This window comes from Giraffa tippelskirchi, chromosome 8, assembly GCF_054371585.1.
Source record: "Giraffa tippelskirchi isolate mGirTip1 chromosome 8, T2T-mGirTip1v1.2.pri, whole genome shotgun sequence".
In the NCBI taxonomy this organism is placed as follows: domain Eukaryota; kingdom Metazoa; phylum Chordata; class Mammalia; order Artiodactyla; family Giraffidae; genus Giraffa; species Giraffa tippelskirchi.
In genome coordinates this window covers 163,305,578-163,327,449 of record NC_137282.1, presented here as the reverse complement: position 1 = coordinate 163,327,449, position 21,872 = coordinate 163,305,578, and the positions used below count along the sequence as shown (strand labels likewise).

Sequence of the window (21,872 nt, the reverse complement as noted above, 5' to 3'; positions counted from 1 at the left end):
GGGTTTAAAAGTGCATCTTTCTATCATTCTTGCCAGGCTCACGCCCCGTGAAACTCGGGTCAGGAGGATACTCTATGACACGAGGCTGATTGCGGCCAGATGTCAACCTTGCTGTCTCTCCTGCTGCTGCTGCTGTGTCATCTTCATGTGGCAGAACAATGGCCCGGAACGGCGGCCCTGATACACGGGAGTCCACACCGTCAAGTTACAAGGTCTGGGAAGCCCACAGTCATCTCGAAATTGTTTTCAGTACCTTCCTCCCTTTTCTAAAATCCGTCCACTTATAACTAAGAGCCCTGCATTCGCACTCTGAAAAAAATCCCCGACTGCTGGGGAAAGGATGTTGATGCAGTTACTGTTTTCATTATTGGACATCATGTTCTTATTACCATGGGAAAGAACCCTTTCCCTTCAAAAGGAAGGCGTCCCTGAGCTGCCTTTGGAAGCACATCAAGTCCCACAGCGCCCCCCGCTGTCCTTTAGAGGGAGTGCGCACCTCCGAGGTTAGACAGTTACGAGAGGTCGATCACCAGACCCTCGGCACAGTTCTGGGGATGCTTGCCGCCTCTTCTTAATCTCTTCTGCTTCTGTTAGGTCCATACCGTTTCTGTCCTTTATTGAGCCCATCTTTGCATGAAATGTTCCCTTGGTATCTCTAATTTTCTTGAAGAGATCTCTAGTCTTTCCCATTCTGTTGTTTTCCTCTATTTCTTTGCACTGTTCACTTTAAGAAGGCTTCCTTACTTCTTGTTATTCTCTGGAACTCTGCATTCAGTTGGGTATATCTTTCTGTTTCTCCTTTGCCTTTCACTTTTCTTCTTTTCTCAGCTATTTGTAAAACCTCCTCATAAGCCCACTTTGCCTTCTTGCATTTCTTTTCCTTTGAGATGGTTTTGGTCACCACCTCCCAGACAATATTACTAACCTCCATCCATAGTTCTTCAGGCATTCTGTATACCAGATCTAATCTCTTGAATCTATCTGTCACCTCCAGTATATAATCATAAGGGATTTGATTTAGGTCATATCTAAATGGTCTACCTGTTTTCCCTACTTTCTTCAATTTTAAGCCTGAATTTTGCCGTAAGGAGCCAATGATCTGAGCCACAGTCAGCTCCAGGTCTTGTGTCTGCTGACCATACAGAGCTTCTGATGCTTTTGCTGTTTGAGTCACAGGTGCTAGGGTACCGAACATAAAACCAGGGAGGGCGACCTAGAAAAGCACCCACTGACTCCAGACAGGGACCAAGAGCAAAGCACCAAATCATCCAAAGGGGTTGTCTGCACGGCACCATGGCAGAGCGGGTAGGGCTCAGCTTTCCCTTCTCCGTTGCCTTGGAACAGAAGCTTGCAGACAAAGAGAACTAAAATCAGGCGCAGTTGTCAGAGTGAAAGGAGCTGCAACCACAGGCGGGTCTCAGCTTGCCCGGGAGCTGCGGCCCCTTGGGGTCAGATCTGAGGCTGCAGCCCCCCAAGTGGTAGGAGCATCCCCTTTTCCTGGTGGGAGCCCCGTGAAATCGGCAGGCTTCCCACCCACCCAATGGCACTCTGGCCAGTCTCTCCTCTCCCCGCGGACGTCTGGTGTCAGAGGCATGCGGCTGGTCTCTGTAAGCCTCGGGTGACTGGTCTAAAGTCCCAGTGACATCTCTGTACAGATACTTTATTTCCACCAGCTGCAGCATGGCTTATGACCTAGTAGCTTGTTCTGTTTACAAACTTCTCAGTTTGGCGGCAAAATTGAGTTTCAAAGAGATGACAGATGACAGATTTCACAGAGGGACTTGGGAGGTGGGTGCCCAGGTACCCGGCCAAACCTCCTCAGACACTTGGTTTTATTGCTTTTAGGGTCTGTTTGGTTCATAGAAATGTATGAAGTCACACCCCAAACAGATGAAGGGTTAGTCTTGGTCTGCTGGTGAGTTATTCTTGCATGACCCTGGTATGTGGAGTTGAGGGTAAACCATTACACTCAAGGTGGTTCTGGAGCCAGACTGGAGTCCTTTACGAGCTCAGGTAGATCAACTTAAGTTCACAACTGAATTAAAATGCTTTTTAAAATGGAGCAATATTTTAGTAAAATTAAACAAGACAGATCAACTCATAGCATCTCAGTTTTCTCTCATACACCAAAGAACTCTGAGCATGTTTAATCCTTCTGAGTCTTAGGTTTATAAAAATGAAGAGCCTGAAAACAGAGCCCAAAAGACTCAAACTTGCGCTGACTGTCCTGAAAGGGAAAGTCTTTAAAACAGCTTCACGTTTGGGCCCGGCTGCCAGACTTTCAAGTTACGGTAAATAGAGCCAGAGAAGAGAATCACGTGCGGAGAGTGTTCTCTCGAATATTTTGTCTGGAAATCTCGTCAGGAACTGGTTGCAAACCATCCTCCTTCACCCAGGCTATTGGGCTTATTTGGTCACTACTGTTTCTGTGAAAGGCAGCTGTGGGCCTCTGGTTTTCTGTGACCAATTTCCATAAAGTTCGTTTAGCAGTTCAAACTTTATTAAGACTCTTGACAAAAACAGCTGCTAGAATTGCAAAGGAATGTAATAAAAAAAAACCTAGGGTCAGAAACAACCAGAGTCTATAAAAGCGGCATCCACTGTGTGCAAGGCCCCAGGGAGTGCAAACGGATCACAGTCTCCACCTGGACTGGGGGACCCCTGAGTGGGCAGACGGCAGGACCCTCGGGCTCGGCCAGGGCTCTGAGGCTCGGGGCTGCCTGCCACCGCTGGCTGATAACCTAGTTAGGGTCCAGGCAGGACGCCAATAAGAGCAGGACTGGAGAGGCTTCGAAGTCTTAATGCCTGAGGAAGCACCAGCACAAATGCATTTTATGTTGGTTTTTTTCTTAAGCAGTAAAAGATCTCCAACACACACTCATTTGCAGAAAAGAGAACAGTACATGTTCAGTTGATTGCAGTCTCCATATTCTCACAAAGGGGCGCAAATTGGAATCAGCCAAAGACTCTGAGGTGCACTTGAAAACTGTGGGGGACATGTGGGTTTGAATGGAAATGTGCGGTAGGAATCCACGCGACACCCCACGGTGGTAGTCATGCGTCTTTGATTTGGGGGATCTTGGATGTGTATCCCATATGCTGGTAAAATGACATCCAGATATTTCAGGGGAAATGGGAACATGACAGTTGATGTTGCTTTCCACAGAAACATGTAGGATTCAGAAAATTAGAAAATGCAGTTTATTTTTGTGGGTTTTGACTGCAATCATAGAAGAGTCGGTCTGAAGAGGCTGAGAGAAGCCAAAAGGAGGAGAGAGAAGCCGAAAGCGCCCTCCCAGTCTCCTTCCCCGAGCCAGGCCCCCGACACACACCCCGAGGGGGAGGGGTCCTCTCAGTATCCGGGTGAGGGCCCCCCCCCGGGCCGGGGGCCACTCATTCATTCACTCGCTCCGGGGGAGCTTGTCTGCACAGCCAGGGCCCCCGCGTGGGGACGCGGAGCGGCAGCCTATCCTCTGCTGCGTCTCCTTCAACGGGAGGCCGAGGACAAGGGGGTCCTCGCACAGGTGTGAGCAGGGGAAGGCCGACTACCTGGGGGCTTGGAGGTCAGAGATGAGGCAGGAGTGACTGAGAGCCGGACGGGACCGGGGGACGTCCCGGAGGCCGCCGGCCCGGCCTGAGAGCCGCCGCAGCGGGAGCCTGCCCTGGAGGGCTGGACACAGCCCCGCCCGGCCCAGGAAGCTGGCCGGGGGCTTCTGGCTCGTCCTCCCTCAGCCCGGCCATCTGAGGAGGAGGGGGCCTCTCCCTTCTCCAGAACCACTGCTTCCTGGAAGTGTCGGCCATCCCCCTGTTGCTGAGTCTTGTTTAAGGATGAGGGACGGCCTAGGTGTCCAGCTTCTCCAGAGGGCCACAGACCGACCCTGTGCTGGCCCGTGTCCTCACAGACGCTGCGTGGACACTCACGAGACTGTCCCCTCAAGCCCTGGCTGCTGGGAAGGCGCCAGCTGCACAGCCCTCAGGCTTCAGGCCAGCCAGGCCGCGCAGTCGGTGGGCAGCTGCCCTGGGGCTGAGAACGCCGCACGGGGCGAGGGTGTGTTGTCCCCGCCGTGGCCACACCTTGGGTGGACATCAGCCTGGCTGGAGAGTTGTGAATCTTTTGAGGGGTGTGTGCATGTCTGTGTGTCTGTGTCTGTCTGTCTGAGGGGTTCTGTGTGTCTGTCTGTCTGGGGGTCTGTGTGTGTGTGCATGTGTGTCTGTCTGGGGGGTTCTGTGTGTGTGTGTGTCTGTCTGTCTGTCTAGGGGTTCTGTGTGTCTGTGTGTGTCTGTCTGGAGGGGTCTGTGTGTCTGTCTGTATGTGTGTCTGTCTGGAGGGGTCTGCGTGTCTGTGTCTGTCTGTCTGGGGGGTTCTGTGTGTCTGTGTGTTTGTCTGGGGTGGTCTGTGTGCCTTTGTTTGTATGTGTGTGTCTGTCTGGGGCGGTTCTGTGTGTCTGTGTGTGTGTGTGTGTCTGTGTGTGTGTGTGTCTGTGTGTCTGTGTTTGTATGTGTGTGATCGATATCCAGGCAGATTTTGTTTCATTGTGCTTTGGGACTTCGCAGATACCGAGTTTTTTACCAGTTGAAGGTCTGTGGCCGCCACAAGTCAGTTGGCACCGTTTTCCCTGCAGCCCCGGCTCACTGCATGTCTCTGTCAGTCCGGTCATTCTTGCAACGTTCCCGCCTTTTTCTGTATTACTCTATTTGTGATGGCATCTGTGATCAGTGATCACTGATGCTACTACAGCCGCTTGCTGAAGGTTCAGATGATGGTTAGCATTTTTTAGCAATTAAGTATTTTTTAACTAAGGTAAGTACATTATGTTTAGATGTAATAATCTATGGTATGGTGTAAACATAACTTATATGAACCGAAACCAAAAAATTTGTATAACTTACTTTATTTCAGTTGTCTGGAACCAAACCCACAATATTTCTGAAGTGTGCCTATATTTTTTTGCGGTTTCATTGAGATAAAATTCATATACCAAACAATTCACCCATGTACAGTGTGCAACAGGTTTTGGTATATTACATTATTAACTTTAAAAAATTGTGGTAAAGTCTACACAACATAATTTTTTGTCTTTTTCACAATTCTAATGAATGATTTCATAGCATTAATTATGTTCAGGATGAGATGGTTACTTACTATCATTGACTGCTTGTAATCTGCATTACAGGCAGAGTCTTTACTGTCTGAGCTACCAGGGAAGCCCATCACTGACTTAATGGACATGAATCTGAGCAAACTTCTGGAGCTAGTGAGGGACGGGGAAGCCTGGTGTGCTACCGTCCTTGGGTTGCAAAGAGTCCGACCTGCCTGAGCGACTGAACGACAACAGTTACATGGGCAGCATGACGCAGCCATCACCTCTCTGTTGCCAAAGCTTGTTCTTCACCCCAAACAGAAACTGTGCCTAAAGCCAGAACCTTCAGCTCAAGTTACTAACCAGTTACTTCCCCCCACCTCCAGCTTCTGTAACCTCTAACCTTTCTGTATCTACGCTTTTGCCTGTTTTAGATATTTCACGTACACTGATCATCCAGTATTTGTCCTGTCATGACTGGCTTATTTCACTGAGCACAGTGTCTTTAAGATCCATCCATATTACAGTCTGTGTGAGCATTTCCTCCCGTTTTGGGGTTCCATGATATGGATGGACACACTGTGTTTACCCTTCACCTGTCAAGGGACATTTATGTGGGTTGCCTGCGGTGTCTGTTCTAGTCCCTGCTTTCAATTCTTTTGGGTGGAACTGCTGAGTCATATGGTGTTCATGGTTGCGGGGGAAACACCAAGCCGATTTCCGTAACAGTTTTCTACTCCCACCAGCCGTGTGAGAGTTCTAATCTCTTCATGTCCTTGATGCTTTTTTCCTATTAAACGATATCGTGACAGCCGTCCTGCTCCTGCTGCTGCTGCTGCTCAGTCGCTCAGTCGTGTCCGACTCTGTGCGACCCCATAGACGGCCGCCCACCAGGCTCCGCCATCCCTGGGATTCTCCAGACAAGGGGACTGGAGTGGGCTGCCACTGCCTTCTCCTGACAGCCATCCTAGTGGGTGTGAAACGGTTTCTCACCGTGGTTTTGATTTGCATTCCCCTTGTGCCCAGTGATGTCAAGCATCTTCGCGTGTGCTTCTGGGCCATTGGTAAAGATTCTTTGGAGAAATGTCTGTCTGAGTCTTTTGCCCATTTTTAAGTTGAATTGTTTGTCTTTTGGTTACATTGTTATGTTACATATACAGCTGAGCAACAGGCTCAGCTTCAACAGTTACCAAAGCATGGCCAAGCGTATTCCAACCTTATCCTACCCATTCTCTTTATATATTCTGGATATTAAACCTTTGTCAGGTGTATGAATAAACCCTTATCAGGTATGTGCTTTCCAAATGGTTTCTCCTATAATCTAGGTTGTGTTCACTTTCCGGATAAAATCCTTTGACGACTTACGGCTTTCTCAAAGCTGGTAAAAGTGGTTTTGTTCCTCTTCTTCTCCACCCCCGGGGTTTCACGCTGCCCCTCTGCCCCAGGACGTCAGGTGGTCCAGCGAGTGTGGAGCTGGAGGGACAGACTGCAACCTTCTCAACCCAGGGCTCCATTTCCGGAGGGCATCACTCTGTAGAAGAGAAAATTCCTCGTGGTGGATTAATCATTTCCCACATTTGAGGCTGCTCTTCAAAGTAAATATCCCAGCTATCTCTTCACTGCTGAGCAAAGTCCTAGCGCTGCTCGGCCGTGTCTGTGTCCAGCACCCCGCATGTCCAGCTGTGGCTACCGCCCAGGCCGTCGCGGCTCTCAAAGCCTGCATCTCCCTGTCCTAGGGATGGAGGGGGGGAGATGTGCATGAGTGTTTCCAATTAAGCCAGGGTGTGGGAACCTCATCCTGCAGTAAAATGACAGGCACCTCCAAGCTGGGGTCACGGCAAAGCAGGCCGTCATGTTTTCCATCTGAGTCCCAGGCTGGACTTGGCCTTCTGCAGAGAAGAGTCAAGTTTCATTAACAGGGTCGGGGCCACCCTTACTCCCAGGCCCCTTCTCAGACAGGTCTGCGCCCACACCTGCCGCCAGCGGCTCCCCCAGCTGCACCCAGCTCGGAGGTCCAGAGGGGAGCAAAGAGAGATCCCTTCCTCTGGACGGTGCCAGGGAAGTTTAGCCAGAGCTGTGTGCTTTTCTAAACTTTCATTATGAAAAATTTTAAGCATGTGCAAGAGGAATCCTCTAGGCACTCATCACCCAGCTTCAACAATCACCAAAGCCTGGCCAGTCTAGTTTCAATTTCACCCGCCCACTCTCTCTTGCCCAGTATTACTTTAAAGCAAATCTCAAGCCTCATATAATTTCATTCATAAAGTTTTCAGATTATATCTCTAAAAGATATAAACGTGAGCATTATTGTTTAGTCACTAAGTCGTGTCCGACTCTGTGACCCCATGGACCGTAGCCCACAAGGCTCCTCTGTCCATGGCCTTCTCCAGGCAAGAATACTGGAGTGGGTTGCCATTTTCTCCTCCAGGACATCTTCCCAACCCAGGGATTGAACCTGCATCTTCTGCATTGCAGGCAGATTCTTTACCACTGAGCCACCAGGGAAGTCTGAATTTGTGAGTATAAAGGTATAAACCCATGATCATACATCAGCGTTGTTAACAGAGGTTCCTCATTGTCTGACAACTACTTCACTTGCATTTCTAATTGTTTCATCAACATCTTTTTAATTACTGTAAGATTGGTTTGTTTGAATCATGGATCCAAAGAAGGTTCACACGTTGCATTTGCTCAGTGTGTTTGTTTTAATCTATAGATCCTCACCCCCATCTCTCTTTTTTCCCTACAAATGGATTTGTTGGAGAAACTGGGTTGTCTGTCCTGTGGAGTTTCCCGTAACCTCAGTCTTAACTGCATTGAGGTGGGCAAATTATTTCTCTGCTAAACTGGTGGTTGATTCTTCATTTGTGCTAAGTACACAGCCTGTATGAACCCTGAGGTGTAGCTTCACTGGGTTTTCAGGAAACCAAGCCTGGCTCAGAGGAGGGCGGCAGGGAGCAGGTTCCAGGAGGGTGGTCCCCACTGCATCTGAGGCCCTAATGCTGCTCCCAGGAAGGGTGTGGGCTGGTTCTCAGGGAAGAGGGTTGGGCTTGGGGGAGTAGGGGAAGTTCAGGAGGACATTCACGCTGTAGCATTTGAAATGTTTGTAAGGATATACTTAACACTATTTATGAAATACGAAAGTGAGCTGCTATAAGGAAGGGGGAAATGAAGACAGGGAGCCTGATTGGCTTGTGCTCAACACTCGGGCTGGAGGCCGAGATGTGGGCAGAAGACGCGTGAGAAGAACTGGGGGCCCGACCGGGACGGGACCCCAGCAGCTCCCCAGGAGCCTCCAGTGCTCCCTGCAGCCAGAGACCCTGCAGCCAGGGGCCTCCGCCCTCAGGCACGAAGCCCCGCCTGCCAGACCCACAGGCAAGGCTTTAATCCTCGCCTTGCCTCGCCTCGCCCATGCTGTCCTGGGTCCCTCTATCTCCCCCGTGAGTGGAAGCAGAGATGACCTAGGACCCGGGGGTCCTGAGGGCGTGAGACACATCAGCTTTGTTGGACCCTGCAGCTTGAGCTTGAGCGACAATACTTAAAAAAACAACCCCGGAAATGCCTAAGCTTCCCCACCAGCTCCCTAGAGGGAGAGACGGGAGCAGGACACCAACCCGACCCCAAGGCAGAGAACCCAGGCGAGGCAGGAGCAGGCGACTGGACTGGCTGTGTTTCCTGTGCCTAAAGGAACCAATTCACACAAACGTCCCCCTTCTGCAGGGAGAGGAGGGTGGGGCGGAGAGAAGCTAAGAAACTCTTCCCATCTTTCTCCCTCCAGAGGAACATAGTGAAAATTCCATCCCCTCCAGGAAAACCTGCGGAGCCGGGAATAAATGTGCCTCTAAGGAGTTTCTCTGCTGATATATCACTTGACTGACCAGAAATCCCTCCCCTCCCCAAGGACTCAATGGAGAAGCGAAGTCTTTTAAATGCCTCCCCGGCCTCACCCCACACTAACGCCAACCTGGTTATTTAAGCCTTCTGGGTGCCTCAGTGATAAAGAATCCGCCTGCCAATGCAGGAGACGCGAGTTCGATCCCTGGGTTGGGAAGAACCCTTGGAGGAGGGCATGGCAACCCACTCCAGCATCCTTGCCTGGAGAACCCCATGGACAGAGGAGCCTGGCAGGCTACAGTCCACGGGGTCGCCAAGAGTCAGACATGACCGAGCGACTGAACAACGACGAGACCCGCAGAGCCTGTGCCTGGGGTCCAGCAGGACGAACAGGAAGGGCCTCCGAGGGAGCGAGGGACCGCGTGTGGCAGCGAGTGTGCGGCACGAGCCCAGTGGGCAGAGCAAGCGGAGGCTCCCGGAAAGCCTGACTCCGGTCCTGCGCCAGTCAAATGCCTCCTCTCCCAGGCGGGTCCCCACGGACGGAAGGCCGCGGGCCCGTCCTCCTGGGGTCAGCGAGGCCGCGCGTCTAGAGGGCCGGGGGACAGGCCTGTCCCGCCTGAGGAGGTCGGGGCGCCCAGGGCCCTGCTGCCGTCAGCCACCTCTCGGGACACCAGGCGCTCCTGTTTTCAATGAAGGAGGTCTGGTCTGGTCACGTGGTCATCGTTGAGGGGCGTCCCAAGTCTCTTTAAACCACGTGTGAGCGCTGCTGAGAAATCAAAAATGGAAAATCCCACACCCTGTGATCGCTAACATTTTTTCAAAGTATTCAAACCACACATCATGATTTTGCAAATACAATTGAAAACAAAACCAGAATATACCCACGTCTGTCTGTTGACCCCACTTTGTTCTTGAACTCTGAATCCATCACAGGCTGGAAGGGGGGTTAGTGCAAACCTCACCACTTTCTTCAGGGGGGGTTTCTCTGTCACCCCACAGCTTTTGTAAGATCTATTTGTCCGCTGAGCCTTAATTCTCATCTTCTCAACTCAGGGGATGTTCTTATTTCCTAGCCAGCTGACTTCTCGGGCCCCTGGGTGCTGGCTCTCTGCCCAGCCCTGGCACCTCTCCTTCTCCATCTTCAGACCCCAGGCGCCCTCTGGGTCCTGGGTCCGCTACGGCCCTTACGTAGCCTTCAGCTGCGTCTGGCTTCCTCGTCTCATTGGCCGCCACTCGCTTAATTTATTCACGTAAATGAAGGAGTCAGGAAAGAAAACACTCCAACTAAATCAGGGCAGAGCCTAGAAATGAAGGAGGAGTTTACAGTTATAACATTTTGATCGTTCAAAGAATGTTATTTTCCCCATGGCTGGGAACAAAGGTTGTTGATTGGGGTAGATGGGCAGGGCTCTAGTGGGATATGGTTATTTATTTTAATTTTATGATTGTAACTCCTTAAGTTAAGTCATCTCAAGGCACAAACACAGAGGAATAACAATTAGTTAATTGAAATATGTGCCTGGTATAAAATTACCAGTTTAAAAATCAGTAAAACATTTGAAGATCTCTCTTATTCACACAGATCAGGACTGAAAGGTTATGTTGTCTTGGCCAAGGACCCAGTTGCACAAGTAGAGGGTAATTCAACCTCACACAGTTCCCCAGCTCAAGCTGTGATGCTGGGTGTCCGCTGTGCCCGTTTTATTTGGACACAGAGTGGTTAACCCAAGTTCAAGTGTTTGATGACCACAGAGTACGTAGCAGGCCTGGAAACGTGAGGCTTGTTCATTGTCTCAGGATTAACTTCACGGCAATAAAAGCCAGAGAAGAGGGGAGAGAAGAAGAAAGAAAAGCAGAAGGAAGAGGAGGAGAAGAAAGGGAAAACCTTTGGCATGCATTGTCCATGGGCAGGCGATTCTCATTAAAACAGGGCTGGATCAACTCCTAAGAGCTCGATAAATCCCTGATAAGGTGCCCAGATGTTCTCATGAACTTTCTCGGGGGTTTTGTCATTTCAAGCTCATGTGATCTGCCCCGGGGGCCAAAGATTGGGACGTTCCCAGCATCTGCCACTGATTCTTCAAAGACGCCCCCTCCTCACCCCTGGACAGTGAGTGCCCGCTGGAGCAGCTGCAAATTGGATCAGCGTGATCGAAACCATAGTCGAGCCTGGAAGCAATATTCCTGCTCCCTCTTCCAAGAAGTGTTCTGAGAAAGAAAGGATTCTTGGGACCCTGCCTACCAGGGACGCGTCCACATGCAGGCTGCCTTCTGAATCGCCGTGCATCTCAAGTCTGCTCCTTGAAGGCCCTGAGTCATGGGAAGATCCACCCACGACTGTCTGTCCACAGCTGGCGGGCCATGTCCCAGCCTCCTGGGCCTTAGAGATGATAAAGCAGCGTCCGCGTCCTTGGGGAGCTTACAAGCTATAGAAGGAGGTGCGTGAGAGCCGGGAGACCAGGGTGCTCCCGCCCTCAGGCTCCGAGAGCTCAGGTTCAACTTCCCACACTTAGATCTGATGGTTTCTGACACCCGGGATGGTGTTCTCCTGTCTCACGTGTGAGTTCGCTAAAGAAAGACTTGTCACTAGTTATTTGTCCGTATCTGATTGCTTTAGAGCAAAATTTTGCAAAATGTACAATTGGGAAGAAGAAAAGGACTCGACAGATCTAACTGGATATCAGTGCCCTGAGCCATATTATTGGCTTCCCAGGTGGCTCAGCGGTAAAGAAACTGCTTGCCGACGCAGGAGATGTAAGAGAGGAGGGTTTGATCCCTGGGTTGGGAAGATCCCCTGGAGGAAATAGCAACCCACTCCAGTATTCTTGCCCGGAGAGTGCCATGGACAGAGGAGCCTTGTGGGTCACAGTCCATGGGGTCGCACAGTCAGACACGACTGAAGTGAATTAGCACAAGCCATGTTATTAACAGGCCTTATTTGTGAACAAGTTCAAAGCACACCAAGGAAATTCTACTGTCTGAGAGAAAGGGCATCAGGTTTCTTCACTGAATTTAGAGATATTTTACTTCAAGTGAGGGTACATGTTGTTTAAGAAATAAGTCAATATTCAGTGAATGTTAACGACAAAAAGAAGGATTTGCTAGAATTCATTGGTCCATCCACTGTTCTTAATACCTTATTGCTGTTACATTCATTTAATGGACTTAATAGACCTGGAAGAGAGCTTGGTCCCAGGATGGAATATAATTTTTTTTAATTTAAAAAAATACTTATTTATCAAACTGCCTATTACTTCCAGCATTCAGGATCTTCGCTGTGTCGTCTGGGTCTTCGTTGTGAGGTGTGGGCTCAGCTGTCATGTGGGATCTTAGTTCCCTGACCAGGGATCGAACCCATGAACCCTGCAAGGTGAATTCTTAGCCACAGGACCACCAGGGAAGTCCCACGGCATACGATTTTTCTTTGAAAAGCCAGTGCCGGTTGGTTGGAGGTGGCCGCCTGGAGTCTGAGTGGAGGGGATTCATGCTGGGGCTCAGGGTTTTGGTCCAGGAATGACGTCTGCTGCAGACACGGATGTTGGGGGCAGAGGCAGTGCCTCTTACTAGCTGACTTCCTTTCTCTGAGGATGAGGACTCATCCGCCCAGAATCCGCAGACTTACAGGAAGTCCCGTGAGCTGCCTGCAGAGCTTGGGGCGGGAGCCGTGTGTTCACCTGTGGACGGAGGCAGGCCGCAGGGGCACAGGGGGCCTGGCTGTGCAGCGTCCATCCTGTTCTCCGAGAGGGTGTTTGGCTCCCGCTGAGTTTCCTGTCCACCGGAGGCCCTTTCTTGGAGGTGGACGGGGGAGGCAGAGCAGGACGTGACCCAGCTTGAGCTGTGAGAGCGTGGGGGGAGGTGTTCCCTGCACGAGTGGCCAGTGATTAGTCACTCTTGGTTCCAACCTGGTCCCAAACCTGGCTTATCTTTAACCCCCATCTACCTCAGAACAAACAATATAAAGGAAAACATTTTATGGTCACTTGGAAGGACTGACGTCACAGCTCAAATGGCCAAGGGGGCTGCAGGACGTTGGGATGGGGAGGAGGGGGCGGCTCAGGCCTGCAGCGCCCCCCACCCCGCCCTCCCTGTGCAGAAAGTGCTCTTGTCAGATGTTCCTTGCCAGGATTTAGAAAGTTAGGTTTTGTTCCAAAAGGTCTTTATCCTGAGATATCTCAAACCAGGCCTGCCCTCAGGACAGCAGGACACGTTCCAAATTAAAACATCTGAATTGAGCTGAAGGGAAAAGAGCATTTGGAAGAAGAAAGAATTCCATTGTGGGATTTCTATGCTAAGTAGCAACATGCAAGTAGAATAAGGAAAAGCCAAAAAGTTATGTTGGTTTCCAATGGAACAAAAGACAAAGTTCGAGAAAGCAAAGCAAACACCAGCAAGCACTCGCCCTGAATCCCAGGGCCCACAGCCACCTGCTCCGAGGGCGTTTCTCGATTCCGTCCTGAAGTTCTAAGGGGAAGCGGTTCCGGCACTTTGGTTACGTGAGGTTCTAGTGTGGGGTGGGCGAGTGTGGACAGCCCCCAGGGCCTGGCGGACGTGCCTCGACTCTCCGCTCTGCTCTCCGTGACTTAGCCATCATGTCTCGGTCGGCCGTGTCCACCACCAAGCTGCACCCACCCCTGCAGGCCCTGGTTGGACTCGCTGCCTTCCGTGGAGTGTGGCCCCGTAATCTCCCTTGCTGAAGGTCTCTCTCCACCATCTGAACAGCCCGCACCTCCATCCTGCGCCTACCCTAAGGCCCCTTGTCACTTGTGTTTTTCGGTTATTTTAGCTTCTCTATGGAGCGTCGAGCCGGTGTCTGAAGGGTCTCGTGGGGGCCGGCTCTGTGGCCTGACAGATGAGCTCTCTGGTACCAGGGACCCCAGTTTTTCTAGCAGGGGAGACCACCCCAGGCTTGCTTTCCTTGGGGCCAGGACTGAGTCCTCCCTTTTCACGGACACTGCATCTTTCACGGATCCTCCTGCCCCAGGTCAGGCAGCTGACATTCACTGACTGTGTTTAATCCTGTGAATGGCCGACACTCCGAACCCAGACTGTCTGGGGCTGAGCAGCCTGTCCATCCCCCACCAACAGGGACGCTTTACCCTTTGGCCCCACGAGGAGGGCGGATCATGTGGCAGCCAGGTCCCTGTGTGGGTCCCCGGAGCCTGGGGCTGGGCCATCTCTGTGTGGGACGCTGGGAAGCTTGCACTCAGGCAAAGACCCTCCAAGTCTCCACGCCCCGTCCTTAGCAGAGACGTGGGCGGGCTCCTTTCAGCCTACCACGCTGCGACTCACGCTCCTCAGCCCCTTCCCATTTCTCAGTCGGCCTCGTGGACCCCCTTTCCTTTTGGCATCCGTCAGCAGACCTGACGTTAATTCTGCTGCACCCTGAAGACTCCTGGCCTTGCCTTCTCCTTCTGCTCCTTTTGACCTCTCTCCTCCCGGCCTGTCTCTCCCCTGGATGGCTGTGGAGGCCTCTGTACCCAGCTGGATCCACAGGACAGACCCTGAGTCCACCCCCCTGGGCCAGCGCAGCGCTTGGCCCCATCACTGGCAGCTGCTGGACTTAGTTGAGGAGAAAACCCGGGTGGGGGCTGGAAAGGATGGAGTGCTGTGGGAAAGTGATACGAGGTCTCCTGGGGCTCAGGGGCGCTCCGTGTGAGCCCTCGAGAGGGACGAGTCTCCAGGGTAGGCACCACAGGCTCCAGCTCCACGGCTGAGATGGCCCTGCTCCAGCTGCTGGCTCTGGAGCCCATCTCTGGAGTTCCTCCTCTCCTCTGAGCAGAAGCGGCAGGGAGGCAGCCTCTTCCTGGGAAGCCCAGGGCTCCCCCGGTGGGCAGCACTGGCGGGGGGACTTGCAGGGACCAGCGGGAAAGGCCTTGATTGCGCAGCTGTCTGGACGCTGCGCCGACTCAGGCCCCTCCTCTCCATCTGGCATCCAATGGGCGTCCAGTTCCGACGTGCTCCGGCCACACGGCTTCCCGGTCCTTATAGGTGCTTCCCCAGGGACGTCCGCGCACCCGGCATCCTGTCCGAGCACCTGCTGCCCTGAGACCCGGACTAAAAGTCAGCCCTGCTTCCGGGGTCAGTCCAGCAGACACAGGTGAGGGACTCACAGGCCCGCCCCAGAGCTTGGAAACTCAAATTCTGATGAGTGTACAGTATCTCCCGGCCAGTAATTTAAGCAAATGGCCAGTGTCTGCAGACCTATGAGATGAGTCAGTTCTGCAGACAGTGAGGAGTTCCTCAGCCGCACGCAGGGAGATGGGATGGGAAGTGCTGAGCACGGTGTGACGTCGCGAGGAGGGGTTGGCACAGAGCAGGTCTGCTGGCCACCCGCACCCCTGCACTGGCTCGGGCAGCCGTGCTCTATGGGAGCACCGCAGGTACAGCCCTGAGGAGCTCCAGGAGGTCCCTGGGGACTGTGGGGACCTCTGTCTGCATCTGCCAGGCGCCCTGGGACTGTTGCTGACAACTAATTCTAAGGTACGCGGCGAGGATGGGGCGTGCTGAGGTGAGAGACGAGGCAAGAGCCTTGATTGCAGTTCCTGGGAAGGAGCAGGTGAGGCAGGAGACGTGGGCTTGGGATTGGCCGGGCGGAGACACCGCAGTGGGAGCAGAGGCTGTCCTGGTCGGCTGGTACTTGGTGAAGAGGGCAGGTGGGCAGCACCCAGAGCCTCATGAAGAAAGCAGTGGGGGTATGGACTCTGGATGGTTCATTTGTGCATAAAAGCCTCTCCTGCAGGCACGTCCTTCACCGCGTCTGAGAACTGGCCAGTCCCTGCAGGGTCAGCCAGGCCCCAAGATGGTGACCAATCAGATCCAGACGTTGAAAGGTGAGGTTGATACCCCATCACCAGCTCACGGAGGGTGTGTGCTGAGAGTGCGTGGTGTGAAGACTATCTGGAGTCTGGTGGGGTGGCTGTGACCCCCCTCCTTACCGTCCAGGAGAGTGAGGCCGGGGCTGCAGAGTGAATGACAGCTCGCCGTGGGGCCCCCGAGCACGGCCGTACCCCTGGGTGGGACCGAGGGCAAGTCCCCTCCCGCCACAGGGACCGCGGTGACAGTAAGATGGAGCCTCGGAGCGTCTCAGAGCGTGGATGGCGCTCAGACCCCGTCAGCGCGCTGTGCTCAGCCACTCCAGTCGTCTGACTCTGTGCTACCCCACAGACCCCGCCAGGCGCCCCCGTCCGTGGGGTTCTGCAGGCAGGAACACTGGCGAGGCTGTCGTGCCCTCCTCCAGGGGATCTTCCCGACCCAGCGACGGGACCCGACACGGGTCCCTTACGTCTCCTGCGTTGGCAGCTGGGTTCTTCACCACGAGCGCCACGCGGGAAGCCCACCTGTTTGCCGGAAGGACGCTCAGGCTCTCTTAGGGCAGGAGGGCCACGTCTCCTTCCCCACAGTGTCCCTTCCTCTCACTGCGTGCTCTGCTTTGGAGACATTCTTACACATCCGATTCAGCCAAGGCTCTGTGCCAAGGGGTGTCCACTCACCCGCTGCTATTTGAGGCTGTGCTCGCTGTGAGCGGCCCCCCACCCCAGCTCCCTCTCAAAAATGCAGTTAATTGACGGTGGATTGGGCCACAGAAGCCTATTATTGGAAGTGATGGGATACAGCAGGATTTATGGGCTGGATTTTTTTTTCTTCTCAAAGAATTACAAGCTAACCCCAAATTGTAGCAAGAATTCTTAAGGTTCAGTAATTAAAAGCAAAAGTCAGTCCCCTTGGGAAGGAAGCAGTGTGGTCTGGAAGGTATCTTTCAAATTGAAGCAGACTGTGTCACTCCCAAATATTATGGATACAAATTAGCTATGTTTGATCACCGGATCTTATTTACCCTAATTGTCTTCATTTCTGTGGTTTCCTGATACGTTTTGTTTAGAGCGCACAGTTTAGCAGCTCAGTATTGGAGTCTGCGGTGGTGGAGAGGGGAGGCTTCAGGTTACTAGCGAGACAGAGACAGAGACAGAGAGACTGAGAGACAGGCCTTTGTCAGGAGATGTGTGTTTTCCCTCAAAGACGTAGAAGTCTTATAAATTCAGACCAAACATATGTTAAAAAAAAAGAAAAAACAAATTTCGTTCTGCAAAATGTTTTGCTTGTCTTTTGGAATGATTGATGCGAACCTAAGATTTGAAATTTGAGCAGCTAAGTAACCAGGAATTAGGACCTTATCTAGAATTTAGGCAAAAACTCCAGACCACTGCTGTTGAGAAATCGGGTTAGAAACCTCCTGAGAAGCGGCTTTCCCACAAGATTTCTGGTGCTTCCCAGATCTGAACGGATGAGAAAAATGGCAGGAATGCACCACTACTATCGGTCTCTTTGTCCCTCTCTCTGGTTTGGGGTAAACGCAGGGAAGAAGGGACACAAACAAGCGAGGGGACCAGCGTCCGTCCAGGGACCCGCCTGAGCGTCAGGCCGGGCCGGCTGGGCTGCGGGGACAGTGGAGGCCAGCTCTCTGCTCCGGGCTTGTTCCTGTTCCCGGAACCCCCGGCTCCCGTGGGTACGGCACTTGTTATTACAGGGGTGGCCGGGCCAGCGCTGCCCCCCGGGGACCTGGATTCGAATCCTGGTTTAGCTCAGAGAGAGAAGGCTGTGGCCGCGACCCTGCGGCCTCTGTCCACGTGAGCTGACATGCAGCACTCTGGGGGCTGAGGCCGTTTCCGGGGCGTCCCGGGGCAGACCGGGAGGAAGCGCTGCGTGGGGGGTGCTGGAGGAGCCTGGCTCTCGCCGTGTGGGCCTGAAGCAGGTCCTGTGTGTGTGGTGAGCACTGGAGTCAGGTCCCCGAGCCACACCCAGACAGGCCGTGCATGTGGGCAGGAGTGCAGCCGGGCACACGGGAGCTGCGGTCTAGTGCGTCTCGTCCGTGCCCTGCGGTTCAGGTGCCAGGGAGCCCGGGAACGCGAGTGTGAGTGTGAGTGTGCGTGTGTGCACGCACACATGTGATGGGCCAGGGTGGGGGTCCCGCTGGGGGCCGTGGGCTCCGTGACGGGGTCACAGCTGCTCGCATGTGTCTGACAAGCCATCTTTCTGTGACATCGAGTTTGCTCCCGAGCGCTCTATTCCTGGGAAGTGCGTGTCCTTTGCTTGTCTCGAAACAAACGATCCAGTAGACACGGCCCTTTGTATCCAGGGCCCAGGTGCCCAGCCTCGGCTCCTGCTCGGGCTGTGTCGGCCCAGCCCTGGGACGAGGCGGCCGGTTCCCTGGGGGCTGCCCTGGGTGGGCGAGCACGTGGCCCGCTTACTAGCTATTGCCCTACAACGTGAAGCTCGTTTGCTTCTCTTCCTCCGGAACAGAACTCCGATTCCGCAGATTCGAGGAAGCGTTTTCAATCTTTTGGTGTTTTCTGTCCACGTGGAGCCACCGGCTCCCACAGGTCTTCCTGACCGGCTCCTGGGACAACCTCATGGAGTCCTGTGAAACTGATACGCTTGCCGACTCTGGCGAGCAGGAAGTGAGGATGTTAGAACCAGTGAGATGTCCATGTGGGCGTCTGGTTCTCCCATGGACTTTCGGGGGCAGAGAATCCCACAAAGGTCATGAGCCTTGCCAATGCATTCCACTTGTTTCCACGAGGAATTTATTCAAAATCATACATAATTCAGTAATATCTTCCTTCAAGATGGCAATGTGTTAAAATAAGTGACCATGTAGTTATCATTACAATTTAAATTTATATTTGCTAGAAAACATTGCTGGATTTCTCCAGCGATCATAATTTATTATTCTTTACTTGGTGGGTGAAAATAATTTTTGCTAAAAATAAATTATATTCCAGTTTATTTTATAGCCCAGTATCCAGTAACAAAAATCAGTATCTATCTACTATGTATGTATGTATCTATCTACCTGTTATGTGTATATATAAGTGTGTGTATCTATCATATATCTATGTCTACCTAGCTACCTACCTACCTATTTATCTCTCTCACTCTCCAACACTTGATTAGTTCTATTATTTCAGATCGATGACACATTTATTTTGTTCTTCCTTGCCTCCAACTTGCAGTAACATAACCTTTAGTAAAACATATCTTTAAAAGTTTATAGTTTACAGCCCATAGATTTAAAGCCTCACAAAATCAATGATTTATTTAAGTTCGTTAGTTTTAATTCTAGATTTTTGTGGAACTAAAATAGGTTATTAAACCAATAACTGTAAATGGATCTGTTAGTTCATTTTTGGTGAAATCCACAGACCCAGCATGCCTGTGTGCAGGTAGCACACTCCTTTCTGCACTCAGAATTGAATGTCGATTTGAAATAGGCTAGAATTGTGTGCAAATAACATTTCACATCTATGAATTTGACTCTGTGAGCTCAGCAAAAATAAACAGATATTAAACCCTGGTCGGCAACACCCAGTCGTGACCATATGAGACCCTGGAGTGAACCGAGGTGGCTGGTCCTGGATGCTCGGTGCCCTGGGCCATGTCAGACCGCTGAGCTGCTCCTGGCATGAGGAGCCTGTGAGCTGAGTGATTCTAGGCCTGGAAAGGAGGTCCGCGCACACCTGCATGAATGCCTCACGGTGTTTGAAGAAGCAACCGACACTTCAACAACGTGGGCCTTTCTGAGGGTCTTCCAGGGGACCCCTGTTTCCCTCCTCTGTGCCGGCCTCAGGAGCTCGCAGCCGGGGAGACGCCGCACCACCACGAACCAGGACACCAGGGGTGTTTTCAGCGCAATTTGAGCTTCCTGGTTAGGCTGCTCCTCACGTCTGCTTCTGCGATGTTTCTGCCTCTCTTCTGAACTTGAACCTGCACCGAGCACGTGCCCATCTCCCTCCGGGGAATCCCGAGGTGAAGACGTTACCGTGTGAACATTCGGGGCAGAGCCCACGGGCCGACCAGCCTTCGAGCGGTCAGGGCAGCACCCGGGCGTTTGCTGCTCCTGACACAGAGCACGAATCTGTTCTGTCGCGCGCGTGACTCGCACAGGAAACTCTGCACAGCCCCTGGCTTTCAAGAACTCTCAAAGGGTGGCCACGTAAGCCGTGAATGACGCAGCTAGAGCGTGACGGTCACTCAGAAGCTGCCCACAGAAGCCAACAGCTCGGAGGATTTCCACACTGGGCACTGCCCGCCCGTGGGGGGTCGGGCTAGGGGACCCTCGGCCGACCCGTGGGACTGCGTGATGGCAAGAGGCTGGATGCGGCTACAAGGGCGACCCGCCTTCTCTCCCTGGTCCTCGGAAAAGGATGGATCTTCCTGAGAAGAAGTGCCGTCAGGGCAAGATGCTGGCCTCAAGTTCTGGAAAGGAAAATAAGACGGTTAAGTGGGGCAGGATGAGCTGAAGAAGATTCCGGAAGTGTTGGGCAGTGTTTTACAGACGTGGTGGTGTGTCCGTCAATGCACATCAGGGTTCTTATCTGGACGACGTGAGGACTGTTCAAAAAAGGCACGCGCGGACGTCGTTAATTCCAAACTGTGACTTGCTTGAGAGCAGAAATGTTAACATTTGGGATGATTTTAGCGTAAAAAGAAGATGTGTTTATAGAAGATTAACGGGAAGCTTCAGGCTGACGGGGGCTTAATCAGAACGTCCGGCTCTGTTTGTGCCGCGCTGCTTATCACCTGGAATCCAGCAGTGAGTCCAAGGGAGCCGCGCTAACGGATGCCACCGCTCTGTCAAGCTCACCGTCACCGTGGTCCAGGGAGGTGGCGAGGCCGGGCAGACGGTACACGCGCTGGCTTCTCGGGTGCGTGTGACCCCGTGGAGCCGCGGGGCGAGGCTGGTAATGAGCCCTTGTGTCCCTGCCCCGCTTTCGGCCCTGCTTTCCATACAGGATTACATAATTGGCCAGCGACTGCATAATGGCTTGCATGTACTAATGGCATGGTCTGACTTCCTAGGGGGCCCTCGCTTTCTGAAAACCAGATTCATCCAAAAACTTAAAAACCAAATAAATATTCCTCCAAGTGACGACTGCATTCCAGCTGTCAGGCGGCTTGTAATGACCAGTTCTCGGCGCTGGGTGATGGCCTGAGCTGACCATAAATCCTGCCCGGATCCTCCGTGTCAGCACAGGCTTTGGAGGCCGTAAAGCAGGCCCGGCTGGCCTGTCAGCTGCTCCCCCGGCAGAGCACCAGCTCCGCAGGCCTGCCCTGCTGGCCCGAGCCACCGGCCGGCAGACATTTTACGGCCGCTTTTCCCCAAAACCAGATGAAAATGATTATGCACTACAACAGCTCTTTTGATATAACCGATTCAGGGCCAGGCTGGTGTTGGACACAGCAGGGAGGTGGGGGACGGGGCCCCCACGTGGAAGACACTGAGAGGTGGGTGCTGCTCAGCCCCCAATCCCTGGAGGGGACGCAGCAGCAGTGAGCCCCTCACCCCCGGGCGCTGGGGTCGTGCATGCCTGCCCCCCAAGCCGGGTCCAGCCCTCCTCTGGGAAAGAATGCTCGCCATCCCAGCTATTCCAAGCAGCATCCTTGACGTCTTGCTCCCTGAGGCCTGTCACCCTGCAGTGATCGCGAGCTGCGAGCCCTCATACCTCAGCTGTTTGTCTTGGCAGCTCCCCCTGTTTTGCTAACTGGACAGATTCAGGCCAAGGCGCCCTGTCCTCCCCGCCCACTCGAGAAGGGGCGCCGTCCATCACCCCCCTGCCAGCCAGCAGGACGCCCCCAGAGGTTGGCGGGGCCGGGGGCCCAGCGCCCTCCACCCTCTGCTTTTCCCTCCTGAGCCGGAGGAAAATGCTGAGGCAGAGGTTTTACTCTGGGCGAACCGGAAGACCTCTGTGAGCAGAGCAGGGCTGGCGGGGTTGAGTCAGCAGGACGGTGGGGGGTGGCTGGGCTGGGGGCTGAGCTGCACGACCCCGCCCCGGGTGCTTCCCCCCGACTCTTCACGGCAGGACGGACACTGTTGGGGGGGGGTGTCTCCACTGTGGTCGGGAGCACCAGTTCCCATCGTTTCAGAGCATGGACACAGACTGACGCCGAAAGGGAGCATCA

At 53.0% G+C, this 21,872-nt stretch overlaps 1 protein-coding gene and 1 long non-coding RNA gene across 2 annotated transcripts; one reads left to right on the top strand and one right to left on the bottom strand.

Moving 5' to 3' along the window:
• Positions 1-12,566: 12,566 nt before the first annotated feature.
• Positions 12,567-16,988, top strand: LOC145517008 (uncharacterized). Its single transcript, XM_081519270.1, has 5 exons — positions 12,567-12,710; positions 14,904-15,012; positions 15,396-15,471; positions 15,655-15,745; positions 16,080-16,988. Exons 3-5 carry the CDS (start codon positions 15,409-15,411, stop codon positions 16,283-16,285), a joined length of 360 nt encoding a protein of 119 aa, XP_081375396.1. The 5' UTR covers positions 12,567-12,710; positions 14,904-15,012; positions 15,396-15,408; the 3' UTR covers positions 16,286-16,988.
• A 1,491-nt stretch (positions 16,989-18,479) lies between these two features.
• On the bottom strand, positions 18,480-21,625 carry LOC145517009 (uncharacterized). Its single transcript, XR_014061923.1, has 2 exons — positions 21,416-21,625; positions 18,480-20,168 (listed from the first exon to the last, which is right to left on the bottom strand). It is a non-coding gene; the product is annotated as an uncharacterized LOC145517009 (long non-coding RNA).
• Between the last annotated feature and the right edge of the window lie 247 nt (positions 21,626-21,872).

Excerpts from the sequence above, each read along its gene's own strand:
- LOC145517008 (XM_081519270.1), top strand. The coding sequence starts at position 15,409 with ATGGGGCGTGCTGAGGTGAGAGACGAGGCAAGAGCCTTGATTGCAGTT. Across the intron at positions 15,472-15,654 it reads CAGTTCCTGGGAAGGAGCAG|GCACGTCCTTCACCGCGTCT; the intron begins GTGAGGCAGGAG and ends CCTCTCCTGCAG. Across the intron at positions 15,746-16,079 it reads TCAGATCCAGACGTTGAAAG|ACCCCGCCAGGCGCCCCCGT; the intron begins GTGAGGTTGATA and ends GCTACCCCACAG.